The sequence below is a fragment of the Hippoglossus hippoglossus genome, chromosome 11 (assembly GCF_009819705.1).
Source record: "Hippoglossus hippoglossus isolate fHipHip1 chromosome 11, fHipHip1.pri, whole genome shotgun sequence".
NCBI lineage: Eukaryota > Metazoa > Chordata > Actinopteri > Pleuronectiformes > Pleuronectidae > Hippoglossus > Hippoglossus hippoglossus.
This window is the reverse complement of record NC_047161.1, coordinates 18,785,876-18,804,316: the sequence shown is the minus strand read 5'-3', so window position 1 is coordinate 18,804,316 and position 18,441 is coordinate 18,785,876. Positions and strand designations below refer to the sequence as shown.

Below are 18,441 nucleotides of genomic sequence, written 5' to 3'. Positions count from 1 at the left end.
AGCAACTCTGCACTGCCTGTCCGTGCTGTAATGAAGGAATCGCCCTCGTCTTGGTTTGTCTGGTGTCTCAGCAGTACAGGCCAGGCTACGGGGCAGAAATAACCCCCCTGTGTGCTTGAAACTGGACATTTTGCATGACAGGGACACGGGCATGTGTATTCACAGGGTTCACACATGACAGCAGTAATTAGGCATCGTCCGGTTACATATTATTCTCTGCCAGGACCATCCACTGGTCTCCTACTCAACCTCATTCACATTGGGAAGGGAAGGGATGTATAATTTTACAATGTAGGATATATAGATTTAGTTTTTTTTCCAGCTTTTCACTGTTGCCGTCTCCTTCTTCTTCTTCTTATCAGCATTCCTCTTTAAAGCTGTACCGGATAAGACTTTTAAGTAAAAATACACTTGTCAGCATAAATCACAAAATTGTGCAGCAAGAGGAAACTCCATAACCTCCGACTAGAAATGAACTGATCACGTGTTTTTCTTTTTCATTTTCTTGACTTTATCGATGTCCAGGTGGTAGCGGCAGAAAAATAGCCAGACATTTGTTCCCGTAGGATATTTGGTCCCCCCAGCATGCTTTGGTCTGCCTTTGGGGCTCCTGCCAATTGGAGGTGGCCAGATTACTTCCCCAGGGAAACATCCGGATTAGTCTGAAGCACTTCAGAAGGCTCGATATTCACTGTAAAGGAACAGTGGCTCTGCCCCATATTCCATTAGGATATGTGGAAATCCTCACCCTGCACCTCAGGATGAGCATGTGGCCCCCTGAAAACGATATTAGTTTTGACCACTTTCATCTGTGAGCTCTTTGGGTCTAAGCTCATGACCAGTGGAGGTGGTTGGAGTCCCAGTCAACCAGTGGATTACTTACATAAGTGCAGACAGCGCACCAATCCAAGCATCCATCTCATGCTCAGTCTTACCAGGGCATTCTAACTTCAACTTGTGGGTCAACTTGCTATGACAGATAAATGTAAAAACATTTAAAAGTTATGTTGATGATTACATGGTTCATGTCACATGTAGATATGAACCCTTATTTGCTTCATCTGTGTGTAAGGTTGTATCATGTTTTAGCTCTTTGCTACCAGAGTGTTTTGGTTCATACTCTCATGTGCCTCACTTCCAGCAACAGGCAGTTGTTTTCAAAGAGAAAGCTCTGAGAAACCCACTGTTCACTACACTACCTGCTCAGCAGAACCGAAGATAGATACAGTTATAGTGACGAGTTGTTGATCATCGTGTTGGACTATGATTTAGCAGCTAAATACAGATATTTCTTCAGGTGGAGACCAAAACAGAGGTAAAAACAAACTATTTAAAACCTGTTCACAACTTGTTCCACTGTCCCCAAGTGATTTTTCTTTTTAAACCAGATCATTTCTAATTGCCTAGATATAATTGTATTATTTTAATTGCTTAGAAGTTCATTTTTAACCGTCATTCATTAGCAACTCAGTGTCTAGCTTTTGACCAGATCTCATGGTCTTCATACATAAACACTAAGTGGTATACAGCACTAATTTTGAATAAACAATGTGGCTCTTGCATTTTGTAAAAAACCCAGTTCGTAAGCCTAATTCTCATTTTTCTTATACTCTCTTCACAGTATACAAATTGATTTACCAACTTTGTCCAAAAGTAGCTTTAATATTCTCTTTACTTTAGAAGAACTGAGGAACACTGTGCTTCTTCGTCACATTACTTCTCTGATGCTTTTGGTTAAATATGAGCTCCCTGTTTGCCCTGTATAACTTCTGCTTTCTGCCCTTCCCAGAGCCAATGCGTGCCTTGCGGGGTCTGACGGCCACAGAGATCCAGCCGCGGCTGCTGGCCCTTCAGTGGGAGCACCTTGGCTACAACCTCACGCGTTGTCACACCTACACTTTGTCCCTGTGCTACCGCTACTCCATGCCAACAGGAGGCAGCGGAGGGAACAACGCCACCGTCAGAGAGTGCCTGTCAGTGGATCGCAACACGTCTCACTTCACGCTGAGGGACCTGCCGCCCTTCCGCTCCGTCCACGTCCGGTTGGCGCTGGCCAACCCTGAAGGAAAGAAGGAGAGCAGAGAGGTCACCTTCCAGACCGAAGAAGACAGTGAGTGGGCGGTTTTGTTTTACCCAGTGAAGAGCAGGACAAAAAGATGCAGGGGTTTGTCAAAACAAGGCCTGCGTGCTTTACCCCCCACACAACTCATTATGCAGAACAGGGGTGTATTTTATGTATGAAACTCTGTCTTGTCGTACTCACTCAGCTCAGGCTTCAGAACTTCTAGCTATCTTTGCATGCTCCTTCATGCACAGATAATTATTGTGTACTGCTTACACGAATACATGCCTTTAGTCATCCAGCACCAGCGGAAAAAACACAAATATTGACTCACAAAGTATAAGCTGGATGAGCCTAACTAAATGGAAGATCAGCCTTTTAAATGGGGACCAGTGGAGCAATAATCAGCTCGGGCTGTGGCCTGTAGCATTACGGGGAAACGATTTTGCTTATCTTCGTATTAACATTTTCTTGTGTACGTCAGCGGAATAGACCCATTCTAATGCAAATGAACAGAGAGTGCAAGTCCAGAAGGTCACACACTTATTGTTATATATAATAAGCAAGACTTTTATAGGGATATTCTTGACCCGGTGAAGAGTGTGAGCACGAATGACAGCCATGATATGAAACTGACAGGATTTCTTTAATTACATCTTCATAATGCATTTTAGTAGCTCCTAAAGGATGCAATGTTGTTTTACATTCAATTTTACAACAACACTTGAAAATACCAAGCAGTGAAGGAGATATGGAAAAAGAGTGCACTTAAATAACTACACCTACTCATCGCAGCCCTGGGGGCCGAAAGGAAATGCATTTACATAAATGGAATAACATGAATGTAGTTTTTTTGTTTTAATTTTATTCATCAGATTTGACTGTGACAAGTTAAAAAGAGAGAAAAAGAAAAAAAGGAGTTCCGATTGTTTCCCTCCACACTTGATATTTGAGTGTCAGTGGAAAGTTCTGCTTTTGGACCGGTGAAAAACTAGTCTGACAGCCTGACAGTCCCCAATCCTCCTGTCACACGGAGAGCCGCCATCACCTTCACAACTACCGTAATTGAACCGCAGCCGGTGACAGTTCCTCCTGCCTGTTTCCTATTGGGCTCAACAATCAAACACCGGTGTAGCGCTTTGCTTACACTGTGTCCCCGCTGCTTGGCGGAAGAGGATTCGGCTGTCAGGGATTCATGGATACAGCCGGATTTTCCTCCAGGATTCTCTGCCTGCCTCCATCTCAGCCTCTGATGCAGACAGACAAGCCGTAGAAGTTTGATATTGTCTCCTACAACATCTCCACACCCACCCACACACACACACACACACTGTCAATGTGAAAGAGCAAGCAAACTATTTCAGGACAAGAAAAGAGTCAAAGACACCGGCATGTTCTCTGGATATGTTCAAGTAAAATTCAACCTGGGTCAAGTTAGTAGGTGAAAGCTGGACACAGGGACGTCACTGAACAGAAACCTGCGGGGGCGAGAAACAAGAGCAGTCAGACGATCATGCAGGTTGTAAAAAAGAAACAATGCAGGTCAGAAAACGTTATATCTAAAATGAAGGTAAACAACAGTGGCGGAGAAGGAGTAAAATTCAAACACGGATTTTTGAGTCTGACCATCCCAGTGGAACCTCCTGAGAAGAAATACATTGTAAATTTAGATAACTATTACCGTTGTAGAACATAGATAAAATAGAAATCACTTCGATTGAATATAACTGTGTAATATTCAGATTATAATTTACACTGGATGGATCAGATTCTCTCTCACATCACTTGAGTCGCCATCTAAAGACTGCCAGTCTGAAACTGAAAAATTCAGTAATTAATTTCTACCCACTATTTTTCAATGTTAAAAAATCTGAGTTAAAAAATCAGGGTTTATTCAAATTCCTTAGACCTATACTGAGGTAAAAATAATTCTTGGCTTGAATCAAACCAACTTGATGTCATCACGATACACTATGATTTACTTCCATGGAGTTAAGCTCTGCAGCCTCACGCCAGCGACTGAAGCCTTTCAAAAACTCTTTACCAGCGCAACACACCAGAATATCCTCAACTGTCACCAGTCGAGTTGCATTATAGATAATGTAGTTGAAAGGTGTTGACTAGAAAGAAGACAAATGGGTGGAATAAATAGAGATGTTCACTTTTACCTGCCCAGTGTGAGGCCAACAGAGTGGAGCACTTATTTTTTATGTCCATACCCACCAGACTAACAGATAAGCTAAATTTATTCCCCAGGGATGATTGCTGCTGTTGTTTTTCTGGTTTTATCTCAAACAAATTATGACCTAAACTATTAAAATAAAGGCCAGGATGCAAATAATGTGGCCTTTTTAAAAGTGAGCAAATTGGAGCTTTTGTTTTCTTTTTAATGACACCTCTCTTAGGAGCAGTCAATACTTACATTGAATTCCATGATTAAGCTCCTTCAACAGAGAGGGAACATGCGAAGGTGTTTGTGGTGCATTATGTAAGACATGACTGTGTTCAGGACATCATTCTGCCTGAGCTTTCATTTTCTGCATCTTGCTGAGTGTTCCTACATGTTATCATGGAAATATGATTCAATCAATATAGATGCAGCCAGGTTTGTTTTGGAATTATATCAGACGGACATCTTCTACAGTCTCTCATTATCCATCCCAACTTCAGTTACTTGCCATGGAAACAGAGAAAGCACTCTCTGCTACTTCAAATCCTATTGATTGAACTTTTTCCACGCTCCTGCATAGAATTATCAGACACAGTTACATGTTATTTAAGATGACTCTCTCAGATTTAGAGAGTTTTATTTCTCATTTCATGACATGTTAACAGCGAGTGTTACCAGAAGGCACGAGAGCCAACAGCCCAGCGGGAACTCATTATTCATTCTCGGCACTTAAAGTGTCCTGCACTGCAGGCGCTCAAAACCTAGCTGTCCTCTTTTAATAAGATGCATCCCATTAGGCCAAAAAATGCAGAGAGGTGCGCAGGCAGTTCACAGGTTGGATTACTCTGCTGTTTGTTTGTCAGTGAGGTGCTAAAGAAGAAAAATCGACTGTCATCCTCCAAGACACGGTGCTCCGTTATCAGACAGTAGAAGCCAGAATCTCAATTCATCCTGAGGGCTGGGAACAAGCTGGTCCACAGTTTCATCTTTTCATCACCTCCAGTCCTCTCCGCCTCTGTGTGCCTTCTCTCTCGCCCCCCCCCCTCCCTGGCCCTGGTGCTTTTTCGTTCTGTCAGAGGTGTTTTTCACCCCTTGGCATGCCTGCACAAGAGTCCATTAAGTTGAGACTGGAGCGGAGTGTTTGTTTCTGAGAAGTTTTTTTTTTCCTTTCTTTTCCTGCTGCAGTTCCTGGCGGCATCGCTCCAGAGTCCCTGACCTTCACCCCGCTCGACGACATGATCTTCCTGAAGTGGGAGGAGCCCATTGAGCCCAATGGTCTCATCACGCAGTACGAGGTAGGTTGCCTTGTTAGCCGTGCTCAAAATCTTCAACCCAGAATATACGCTTGCCTTTGAATCCCACACTAATCCCACACAGGTGCCGGATGTTATTGCCAATATCTATATTAGTCATCCTCCTTCACTAAAAGGACTTAGATCCAGGAGAAGTCACCTCTGCATTGGCTGCCCCCTCGTTGATTCTCCCCAGGCTTGTTATCACTCTTTCTTGCCCAAATGCTCGTGGCACACATGAGCTTCAGCCTCTAGAGCGGGGAGGACCCACTTTTCATAGTTTATGGGATTTACTGTACATGTTCATATGGTAATGAAGCTCAGGCATAGACTTCAGGCTGTAATTACATGGGGGACAGCCATTCTAATTAACTATTTGCCTAAGAGATACCTCCACTAGGGGGCAACTTTAAATGTTTCTAATTAATTATTGATGGCCCCCTATTAACCGTGGACCTTTGTAACATTGGTTTTGGAGCTGCTTTCTTTAAGTAGATGTGAAGACCCGCTATGGCTTAACACACAGTCGCCACATTACATTCATAAGCAGAAGACTGGGAAATGAGGAACTAGGGAGAGAATCGGGTGATGCTGTAACCTTGGTCCACACACAAGTGCATTGACTCCTGAAAAGCGAATTACTGATGCACAGGATTTTAAATAGAGCATGAACAACACAGGAGTTTTCAAATCAATGATCAAGCCTCAAAAATCTGGTGAGAATATTTCACCTCATATTTGTTTTGTTGCCATTTCTGTTGCTGTCGTTGCATCTTACACAACCTTGACAATTTACACTGTGTTTACAAGCACAGAGCTTCATGGTGGGTTTGAACTATTTCACAAACTTCTATTGGCCAATCACCCAGTTAGTAGAGCTGAGCTTCTTTTTCCGAAATGAGCAACAGTGACACCAACATTCTCCTCAATGCCAATAGACCACATTCACTCATCGGCCATTTTCCTCTGACATCACACTCAGGGTAGAAGCTAAAATGCTGTTATGAACAGAATAATGTTTTTCTGCTGTGAGCCTGGTTTATACGTCATATACAAAACAGTGAATCTGAATAAACTATTACTAACTATTATATAAGTATATATTATATAACTATTTATATAAACTATATAAAGCACACAGGATTGTTAAAGTGGCGTCTGTGGCTGAGGGGTAGAGCGGTCGTCCTTCAACCAGAAAGCTGCATGCCAAAGTGTCACTGAGCAAGATGCTGAACCCTGAATGGCCCCTCATGTAATAAGAGCTGCCTATGGATGCACTGTTTGAATCTGTGTGTGAATGGGTCATAATGACTAGAAAAGTGCTTTAAAAATACAGACCATTTACCATTTAAAGTCTGGAGGGGCATGGGACCATGTTTCAGCGTTAAACAACATATTCAGTATAGCTCACTAGCTTTCTTTAATATTTATTTCAACAAAATAGGGCCTTTGTTATTTCTATTTTTTGTTTATCATCACTACATGTACAATAGGATGTGTCATGTGCCTTGTATGGCTCCATTTTGTTTATAAGCTTACCTGGAAAACCTATTCGGACAAAAAAGTAAAAACACAACTTATTTTGACCCTGCTTGTATTTCAATAGAAATGCTTCAGTATTACAGTATATATGTGATGAGTTTAAATCTGCAGTTAAAAGGGGACTTATTAAATTCACATAAATGACTTTGATTCGCCGTAACAGTATGGAACCTGTGGTGATGGATGGGGGTTGCGGGGGGGAATGAGAATGAGCTACTTTATTGAAAAGTTAATAAATAATAAAAAAGCGAGCAGTTAATATACCAGGAGCAATCATCTTGTCCTCCATACACCATGTCCTGCAGTCCCTTTATGAGTTAATCAATAACGCACACAGTATGTCACCCATCCATTTATTCCTCTATTTTAGAAAGTGATTATCCCGTTCAGGGTCGCTGGGGTCCGTCCAAGTGAGCCACCTCGCCGCCCTGAAAGCAACACGTTCAAATTAAAATGGCTGAGGACACGCCACCAGTATGAAGAATGGGCCATTTTATAACCGGCCCGGTTGATTTCCTCAGTTTTACAAATCTTGATTTACAGGCTCACATTTATCAACTGGCAACAAAAAACAACATCATCACGCTGGTCTTCAGTCATACTTGTCATCGTCAGTCACTGTTGTGTTTATTCACTTTTACTTTATCAACTAATCCAGAAAACTGTGTAAAATCAGGCCAACAGTGCTGCGGAGGAAGAATATGAAACCGAATGTACCTGAGTCTGATTATCAGCAGCTAACTGCAGCCTAAGATTAATTAGATCTGCGCGGAGTGATGACATCTCTTTGCTGTAGTACTAAGATTAATTGAGGTGTTTCCTCGTGAGAGTCTTTGAATAAAATGCCATCGAAATTCAATCCTTCAGGAAGTGTGAATAATAAGATATGGACTTTGTAGAGCATATCACAGATCCTCTATCTGCTCTATCTGTTTTATACAGTGAGATTAGTTCTGCCCTAATTATGGTATATTGGGGAATACTTACATTGACCCAATTCCAACACACTCCAGACTGAAATATTTAAACAAATATTGCCATGGGGTTTTGTACATATTCGTGATCCCCAGAGGGTGAATCCTGGCAACTGTGGTGATATAACAACCTGTCCTCTCATACCAACAGCTTGGAAATATCTGAATGTACCAGATTGACTTTTACACATTGATTTTTCTAAAACAATGAATTCTAACGACTTTGGTGACGTTCGATTTTGAGCCTCCTTGAGGTTTGCATTTTTTAAGTGAAATGTTTTGACGCTGTATGAAATTTTGTCCAGATATTATGTGTTCCTCGGGATGAGTTGTGAACATTTTGGTGACTTTTGGTCTAGCGCCACCATCAGGTCTAAACTGTATCTAAGTACTTACAAAACTAACAACATTCCTATCAACCGCAGCTGTATTTTGTGTTCAGTGATCAGCTTGTAAGATTTGTCAGCGAGAGCATGTTGGTGTTAGCATTTAGCTCAAAGCGTGGCTGAAGACACTTTGTCTGGTTTTAATCCAGTGACATCTTTTCCCCGTTCCCAGATCAGCTACCAGAGCATCGAGTCGTCAGACCCGGGCATTAATGTGCCGGGTCCTCGCCGTACGGTGTCCAAGCTGAGGAACGAGACCTACCACATGTTCTCTGCCCTGCATCCTGGAACCACCTACCTGGTGTCAGTCCGCGCCCGCACCGCCAAGGGGTTCGGCCAGACGGCACTCACCGAGATCACCACCAACATCTCTGGTGAGGCCTTGTGCTGACTGCTGTAGTTGTTGTGCTTGGTTTAATTGTGCCTGTGTGGAGTTTGAGTTGAATAAGGGTCAAAGTATGGTGTGGACACAACGGGTTGTATTTTATATAAGCAGAATTCAGTTATTGTGACTACAACACTTCAAAGAAAACAAAAAACGTGTACCCACTCAAAGCATTTAGAGACTATAACAAAGAAGTAATGACTTGTAATCCCCTCCTTTTGAAGAGCTCTTGATTAAATGACGCATGTACTTTTAGATTATACAAATTATCTTCATTTTCCTGCAGCCATCTGCTTTTAGACCTTCATTACCATTGTTTGATGCAGACTCAAATTGAAGTGAACAGTGAAAATGGTTGGGCTTTGTTCAGCTAACAAACACCGGAGTCTGTTTATTATTCAAAGGCGACGCAGCAGTTCAGACATTACAGAAGCAGTGTATGTGGGGTGAAAAGGTTGGCGCGATGGATCTTGCGATTAGACTTGAAAATGTGCCCGTGGGGAATGTGCAACACAGTTTTCTACAAATGGAGATCTGCAGGCTTTATGTTCCCAAGTTGCCAAGTCATTGTGAGTTTTGTTTCTTGGAGGGTTGAGTTTGTACGTCAGAGTATTACGGCAACTGAAAGGGGAAAGACAATCGGAGATTATAAAAATATAGTCATATTAAGAGGGAATAAATAAATAATAATTTGAGGCTACGTGTTAGATGGGAAATCTCAGAAGATCAGCCTGTTGCCTGTGTTAGAATGAGGAGTATGGAGCATCTTGTTAAGTCATACTTAATGTTTGAGAGAGGGCCTCCTCCAGTGACCAGGAGTGGTCAGTAGGAGTAAGCCCGAGACTGGGAGATGTTGGTGGACGTGGGCATTACATATTGTCACCACCACCACTAACACCTGCTAACATCTACTGGTAGTTGGTGACATTACATTACATGTCATTTGGCAGATGCTTTTTATCCAAAGCGACTTACAATTTGTGCATTCAACATCTACGAGGGGCCATTTAGGGGTTCAGTATCTTGCCCGAGGACACTTCGGCATGCAGATGGGGATCACTGAGGATTGAACCTCATAAACCCCCATATATTGTGCAGAAGACCTTCAGATGTTGGGACATTCAACATTTTGTCCGATATTCTAAACAATTCATAGGTTTCATTATAATAAATACAGAGATACATGGGTATACAGATTGAGCCTGTGGGTTGTGCCTTAAACATATGACTAATTGTCAACTGCTGTTAACAATTAATCACACTGTGGTTGCTGTATTGCACACTATTTATTAATTAGAGAGTAGATCATGCGCACAAAGGGTTTTGGATTTTAATGGCATGATTTATTAACTTGTACAGGTGTATTAGTTTAGGTACCTGCTCTGTATATATCAGCAGATGATCACATGTATACATTCAAAACTATAGATAAGGGTGTCAGAATGTTCAGATTACTTGTTTAAGGAAGGTGACAAATGACATTTAGTCTGAAGAACCCCGTGACTGTGTTTGTGTACAAACAAACCTCATTGAATTGGGCGCTTCTTATGTTTTCCACATTACTCACTAATTGCTGCAGTGTATTTAAGCCACTTAAACAAGCAGCAGTGTATTTGACCTGGGATTTCTCGCGCAGAGCTGCGTAGGTGTAATAGCAGTGGCTGTGCTGGGCTCCACAGGAACTCGATGACTATGAACCATGCTATTGTGGATTCAAAACATAATTCTATGTACATAATGCAGCCTGTTTGAGTGGTGGAAAAATCTGGAAGGAGGTTGACTGTGAGTCCCAGAGATGCTGCTTGTTTTTTCTCTTCTTTTTTTAAATTGTTGTGCAGAGTATTTATCAGGTCAATCCAAAGTGCATTATGAAGGATCCCTTTTTTATATTTTTTGGGGCTTTTTATTGCCTTTAATGGATATGACAGAGCAAGCTTATGAAAGGGGGATAGAAAGAGAGTGGGGGAGGAATCAAACCCAGGCCTCTGCGGGTTGTGGCCTTGCCTCGTTGGGGCGGCAGCTCTACCTGGTGAGCTATACGCCGCCCCAGAGCTGCTGTTTGTTATGCCCGTCTGTCTGATCAGTAAGGTCACAGCTGCTAGACAGACAGTGAGCTACTGTTTATAGAAAATGACATGTGAGTGTGACCTCTGTATAGAAGCATTCAGACTTAAAGACCTCAAAATACAAAAAAAAAAAAAAACGACAATCAGGAGCAGACTGAAAGATCATGCAGACCAGGAATCTGACTCCACACCAGGCCTCCCAAACCATCAGACCTCGTCAGACCACTAGTTTTGGTGTGGTACCATAGAGTAGTTACCTCCACCAAGGAGGATCTGCATCTACTGGATGGATTACCACACAACTTGGTGGAAGGATGGGATATGTTTCAGGGAAGAACCCATTATATTTTGGTGCATATCCAGGAAGTATTTTTTTTTTTTACTTTCTTTAACTTTGTGAGATATGGTCGATTTTAGTTAATCTCTCAGATAATTACGTGTGAATCTTGATGGAAACATTCAGACATATCTAGGGGTTGGTGTTAATGAGTGTGTACATTCTTTGCGGATCCATGTGAAAATCCAGTGGATTAAAAACACACTTTCTTATGATGGTTAGCATTTTATCCAGCTTTTCGTAACAGCTAGGACTAGTTTTATGTGTATTTGTTAGCAGGATTATGCAAAAACTACTCAAATGAAATTTTGTGTCGCAGCGGGGCATCACCGAAGGAAAAACCCATTACATTTTGAGGATTGTGTGGCTTTGGATACACGGGAGGATCATTTTCATATTTTTTCTTTCTTTCTTACACATGGCAGGATAGGACATTAGCCTTGGTGGAGAGATATGCCCTCTCGTGTCTGGGTTTGAATTTGCCCACTATTGTTCACTTTAAAGCAAAGCGATCCAGATTACAAAATTATTCTAGCAGAAAACTGCTGTAGGTTTTACACATATTATGCCACGTTCATAAAACATTACGCTAAAGGCGTTGGTTTTCCGGTGCTCCCGCTCTCTTTCGCTCTGAGCGACGGTAAACAAAAATCACTGACTGTCTCATCAATAATAGATGATTATTATTGCTCTTGGCCATTGTCCGAGACAAACTTAAGTCAAAAGATGCAGCTGGCAGGAGCAGCGCTGCAACGCACACATGCCTGCCAGCCGCAGCATTTCAGTGAGGTAGAAGTCACGTACAGGTGAGGCTCCTTATGCAAGAGGTGCATCAACTCGTTGCTGTTTGTTATATCATCACTGGTCAGGTGGACCGTTCAGGCCAAAACGACCACCTCAGGAGTGTGGCTACAGGCATGGACACTATTCATATTGCACTTTTCCAGTTTTATTGACCCATCAAAGTGCTTTACAGTCCAAGTTATATTCTGCCATTCACCCATACTACGCTTCCATACGCAGCCCTATTTCTGTCACTCCATTCACACACTGTCAGCACAGCCGTCCGGGGCAATTTGGGGCTCTTACACTTCAGAAAGCAGACTGGAGGATCTGGGGATCAAACCACAGATCTTTTGGTTAATGGACAACCCTCTGTACCTTCTTCTCATCTTTCTCCATTCCTCCTAGTTTAGAGGAAGCTCTGTGTGGGCTCACAGCTGCCAACATATACAATTCAGCCGACAGTGTCACATGCTCTCTCCTGGCTGTGCAGTCAGAATAGCCCAGCGGGGGAGCCGGCTTTCGGTCACAAGCATGAAAGTGTAATGTGGCACTATTACTCCTTTCATAATTCATGCTGGATTTAACCACCTAACATGCACTTGCTGAAACATGTCAGAGACACCGCAATGTATAATGCAGGCCCCAGCTGCCGTGTGCGAACGCCTGTGAGTGATTTTCGGATGACAGGTTACACAAGCAGATTTTTACAACGAGCACTAAGGACCCTGCCTCACAAGCAGAAACATTTGCACTTCCATTCTGGAGCCTTTTCCTTTCAGTGCATCTGTTGTACCAGGATCGCCATTTGCTTCTCTACATACTCCAGTTAATTCACTCCCTGTTGTAAACAGAGATGGGAACACTCAACCTTTTTGTCCCCAGAGCTTTTCTGAGGTGGTGCAGCCTAATTATATTATAAGGGCCTGTTGTTCTCTCTGTAGTTGGCTGCTGTTTCTAGTCACCATCAGTCAATGTGGGAGGCCTCCACACACTGCAGTCCACAGGGGACACGGGCCGGTAATGAGTAAAGATAGCGCACTGTATCTTCTCATGTCGGATGAATTACTTAAATATCCAAGCACAAGTGCAGCTACTTGGCTTTTTACACCCTCGAATCTAAACAAAGCTTATCAGGAAGGAAGGATAAATACTGCACTTAAAAATGATTCTGCTTTTCTTGCACTTGAACTCGACTTTGACTCTGCCTTAACTCTTCCGCCGTGGTCTCCCCCCCCCCGCTCCGATTCTTTTCTCAGCTCCGGTGTTTGACTATGAAGACATCCCCTCGCCGCTGAGTGAGTCAGAGAGCACCATCACCGTGCTGCTGCGCCCTGCATTGGGGAGAGGAGCTCCTGTCAGGTACAACTAATACACGCCTCACTCCTACGCCAGCATTCATTCAGGGCTCCTCCGTGCTGTGATATTTATAGCTGCCATCGAAATGGAAGGTACAGTGCTTCTTAATGCTTTGAGCGCAGCAGATGGCATTTTAAGTAGAATATGAAGAGCCACATAGGATTTTTATTCAAGTGTTGTACAAGAACTTTCAAATATTTCAAAGTCGCAGTGATCATGAGGACACAAGGGTTTACTCAACAGCTGACTGTCCTCACTTAACAAAATATTAACATGAATAAATATTTGACCATTATCACTCCTTCTCTGCTGAAACCTGACTCATCACATCACAGAGCTTTGGAATGACACCACATGCCAGCCACCGTGACGAGCGCCACACATCAGTGTCAGTCAAAAATCTGGGTTTTTAGAAAAAACATAGAAAGCACTGGCTTTTGAGGAAAAAACTAAACTGGAGAGAACATCAAATGCTTCGTGGCACATTTTGTAGAATGTGTGTTGAATTCCCATCAAAGACAGACAGACAGAAAAGGAGATCTGACTTTAAAGACACTCATAAATTCTCACGTCTCTACAGAATTACGGCAGGAGTTGGCAAGATACACAAACAGTGCAGGATTGGATTCTTTCTTATTTGAATGAACTAGTGCAGTGTCTGTTTTAAACCTGCCTGTTTGCTCGGCCTGTGGTGATACTGTTTGCAGCTTTTTTCCCCCCCGGAAACTGTAAAAGTGATCTGCAATAATTGAGGCGCATCAAGTAAAGATCTGCTGCTGGACTCTGAAGCTGCACCACCGCTGCTTCACAAAGAGCTGCTCACCTGTGTGTTCAAATTACAGTGAAGCTCACCTCAGCCGCACAGAACACAGAACTGGAGAATCAGTTGTTGTTGCTTACATTGATGCTACTAAAGAGCACTGCTTGCCTGTTTATTTAAATTGTATAAATATGGAGGGTATAGCAGTCAATAAGATGAACGGTTCTTGAAATATATGAGCCACATACATACAGACAGAGAGAGATTTCTGAAATTAGTAGATATAGCATTTTGAAATTGTAAGTTATCATGTTTTTTTTCATAAAAGTGCTAAAAGTATTCCAAGGGGGCAATTTAAAAAATGAGAGCTATTACAATGGCCTATATATAGAGTTTAATGTAGTTCACATGTTTTACTGTAGATAATTACAGTTTGTAGAGTTTATGTTTTATATTACATGACTCTTTTATTCTCTATTCTGTGGTATCTTGCATCAACAGGCACCCCTCCAACTGTGATTATGTTTTTTTTCTCATCATCCAATTTCCCTCTTATCATAATTGTAGTTGCTTTCATAAATACAAGGCATAATTTAGTTTTTTTCCCTTAGAAGCACGGGCACTAATTCAAACAAGAAATTGTGTTTTTATCTAACTTAATATAACTCGGTTTCAATCTGAGTTTGAAACTCAAGAAACTCCCTCTGTTAACAGTGGAATTGAGTAAAGTTTGTTGTCTGAATATTTACTGATGACAGTAGATGACTTTATACTGAGGCCCACTCTGTCCTCTGCAGTGCCTACCAGGTGGTGGTGGTGGAAGAGGACAGGTCCCGTCAGGTGAGGAGGAGGGAAATCGGCACCGTCGACTGCTTCCCGACACCAAACTCCCACAGCGAGGCCCAGGCCAAAGGGGCGCCGCATTACTACACGGCCGAGCTGGCGCCCAGCAGTCTGCCCGAGGCCACCCCCTTCACCGTGGGAGACAACCACACCTACAACGGCTACTGGAACAGCCCCTTGGACCCCACCAAGAACTACCTCATCTACTTTCAGGCCACCAGCAACTTCAGAGGGGTAATAACCATTAAGATGCCAGACGTGGCTTTTGTTTGTGGAGCCCGGGCACGCTGCCTCTTCGTTTTAGCTACCTTGTCAGTCAATTTAGATTTTTGTCGAGCCAAGTCAGGAGGCAGCGTGAGAGAGGAAGCAGCCCTCTGCATAAACAAGGCTTTATTTATTTCCAAATGGGTTGATGTATGTGAGGCATTTTCAGGACTGCCTTGGGTCGATTGTTTCCCACTGGTTAATCATAGACTTGTTAATGTTGCATAGATTCTCAATGAAACAGGGAACAGGGACTTTCTTTCTCTCTCCATGAAAACCTTTCAAAAACATCACACGAGCAATGCGGCAAATGAATCTTAACAGCTTTTAGAAGATAATTGCTTGCAGATCACAATGTGCACTCCTGCCTTTTTTTTTAATCATCCAGTTGTCAGAATCCCTCATATTCAAGCTCTTTATAAAAACTTTACTGGTCTTTAAGTTTTTTCTTCAAGGAAAATCAAACACTGTCTGTAAGGCATAAAAATATCTGAAAAGAAACTGTGAAAAAGGATGTTGCTGGGCAGAAGCAGTGGAAAACCAATGTTCCTTAAATCCTTCTGCACTTATGGAGCTCACGTGTGCCGGCCTGCAGGTTCTCATCTAAATATCAGTACCTGACTCATCACAGGATGCAGCCAGTTTCCTCTGGGTGCCACTTGGTGGGCCTCCAGAGCCTGGAAGGCCGGCAGGCAGCCTCTGGCCCGGGTCAGGACCAACATGCTGCGTGTCTGACTTAAATTTCTCCTGTTTGATCTGAAATCAGCCGAGCACTTTTACTCATCACGGAGAGCCGTTTGTGAAGAGTCTCCCCTGAGACCAAATTAAAAGCTCTGTTGGCACAGCCTCTCTGAGGCAGAAATGAGCCAACATAAGCAACTGAATATTATAATTCATGTTGATGACTTTTTCTTTTTTTTTTGTCCTGCAATATTCTCATCTCCGGTCTAAATTATAGTCATGTTTCATGAGATATGGCCTGTTCTAGCTGAAAGAAAGAAAAAAACAAATTATTTTGACAATTACCCTGAAAAAAAATGAGAGGCTTACTATGGACCATGAGCTGCCGTTGAATTGAAACAGTAATTGCTTTGGCAGATCTGCCTTCAGTGGCGCTTGAAAGATGCATGATTGGTGCTGCCAGTTTTCTTGTGAAGCACACGAGCAGAAAACAAACATTTCTCTTTGTCATGTCTGCAGGAGTCATCTGGCTCTTTGGAAATATCTAGATTGCTGCTATCTATTACAGTAAAAGCAAAAATGACAGCATGCTGATATTTTCCCTTTCAGCCCTCTGTTGCAATTCTCATTACTCATCATCAGGGGTTACTTGTCACTCGTACCAGTTTTTCACTTATTGGATGAACTGGCACATGGACAGGGAAAGGGTTGGCTTCTGATGCGGTTTTGATTCAGCTCCAGGTTGGCAAATTACACAAAATCACAAAAGTATCAAATGTATTATTGAATCCTTTATCTGTTTGTATTAGCAGCTAGATCCAGGTCGAAGGTCTCTCTTCTTTTGGCAATGCTTGTTTCCACTTTCACACATTGCTGGTAGCAGTTTATATCAGCTCTAGCTGTTTCATGTAACTTCTCTATGTAAGTAACATGATAAAACATCAAAACGCTAATAGCTTCAGCCTGTGTCTGAACTCCGCAATTAATAAAGAAAGAAGCTCCAATCTGTAACCCCCTGTCCACGGCCTCTGAACAGCTCACACAGTCTTAGGGGGGTGAAGTGTTTGAGTCCACAACACACCTCTGGAGTCTCAGGGGTAAACTGTGCAGAATCCAATACAATTGAAGTCAATGGTGAGTCCTTCTTCAGACGTAATAAAACAACAGAAAAACCATAACCTGCCTCCATACTGCTCCTGTGGTGTCATCCAAGTGTCCGCAAGCCCCGACATTCAAATTCGACTCGAAACGGTGTCATTGACACCAAGTTTTAAGCCTAAAAGTCGGCTGATATCTTATGACCAGGTGCATTCAGGGACCGTCGGAAATGCTAAGTCTGCTAGCTTAGGCACTTCTGGTGGACATTTAGGCTTAAAACGCGGTGGAAATGACGCCGTTTCGAGTCGAGTTTGAATGTCGGGGCTTGCGGACACTTCACCACATGAGCAGTATTGGAGGCATGTTATGTTAATTCTGTGCACTCGAACACTTCACCCACCTCCTCATCGGCCTACGGGTGAGTAGATAATGAGTGAATTTTCATTTTTGGGTGAACTATCCCTTTAATGATGCTGCACGTCTGCTGGATTTGTAGATGGGGAACAGTTTGTTGACACGTTTCAATTGTGAAGGTGTGTGGGGTTATTTTAGTGCGATTGATGCATTTATTCAACATTTCATATCTCATTTTGCTCATCTTCTTGTCAGGCTTTAGGGTTGCAAATATTATTAAGTTCTACCACTCAAAACTGTAGCGTTTATGTCAGGCTGTAAAATATGATTACATTTTACAGTTTATTATTTATGATTTTGATGACTCATATGATTCATATGTGGTAACGCTGAAATCCTCTTTAATAAAATGCGACTGCAATCCACCCCATGGATGTGGATAGTATACTATAAATCCCACTTCTTATCCATGCTTGGTTGCATTAAATTGCGACTTTGACAAGCGCCGGCGTTTCTGCCCCAAAAGGCCAAAATCCCACCTTGACGAAGGACAAGATGACACATGACATACAACCTGCCGCAGCTTCAATAACCCCTGGGTGCGAGTAAATATGACTGATCTGTCACTGAGGAGATGAGAATCTGCTTCAAGTGGATTTCCAATTAAAAAAGGTAATTTGGCAACTGTTTTAGGGGAAAGGTTCCTGTCGCCAGTCTTAGAGCACATATTAGCATAATTGCCCATAAAGAATGGTTTAACTTCCCTAAATCTTAATTTGGTAACATGCCCCTCTATCTTTGAGTTGGAGGTGGATGTTTTTTGGGTGGAGGGGTCTGAGCCCATCAGGGGAGCCAGGTGAGGTGGCTGAACATGGTGAAGAGAAGCAGAGGTCTTCTCCCATCACAAGGAGACGTCTTCTGTGTTGGGAAATTTCAATTATTTTCTTCTGTCACCCAGCAGAGAGTTGGGTGACTTTGATGTGCACAGCCAACACGCTTTCAGACAAGGTTGATGATTTCAGCAGACTAACACATGATTAGTTTACACTGCCGTGCTTGTTTCCATCATGCTAATCAATATGTGT

General features: G+C 42.5%; 1 protein-coding gene across 4 annotated transcripts in view; it reads left to right on the top strand.

Annotated features, from left to right (window-relative positions):
• ptprua (protein tyrosine phosphatase receptor type Ua) overlaps positions 1–18,441 on the top strand; it is a 195,975-nt gene that overhangs the window by 126,805 nt on the left and 50,729 nt on the right. For all 4 annotated transcript variants that reach the window (XM_034599998.1, XM_034599997.1, XM_034599996.1 and 1 more), the window contains exons 8-12: positions 1,790–2,110; positions 5,418–5,527; positions 8,599–8,800; positions 13,257–13,359; positions 14,914–15,193. In XM_034599998.1, the coding sequence (XP_034455889.1) occupies positions 1,790–2,110; positions 5,418–5,527; positions 8,599–8,800; positions 13,257–13,359; positions 14,914–15,193 (1,016 nt within the window). The remainder of the gene's footprint in view (positions 1–1,789; positions 2,111–5,417; positions 5,528–8,598; positions 8,801–13,256; positions 13,360–14,913; positions 15,194–18,441) is intronic.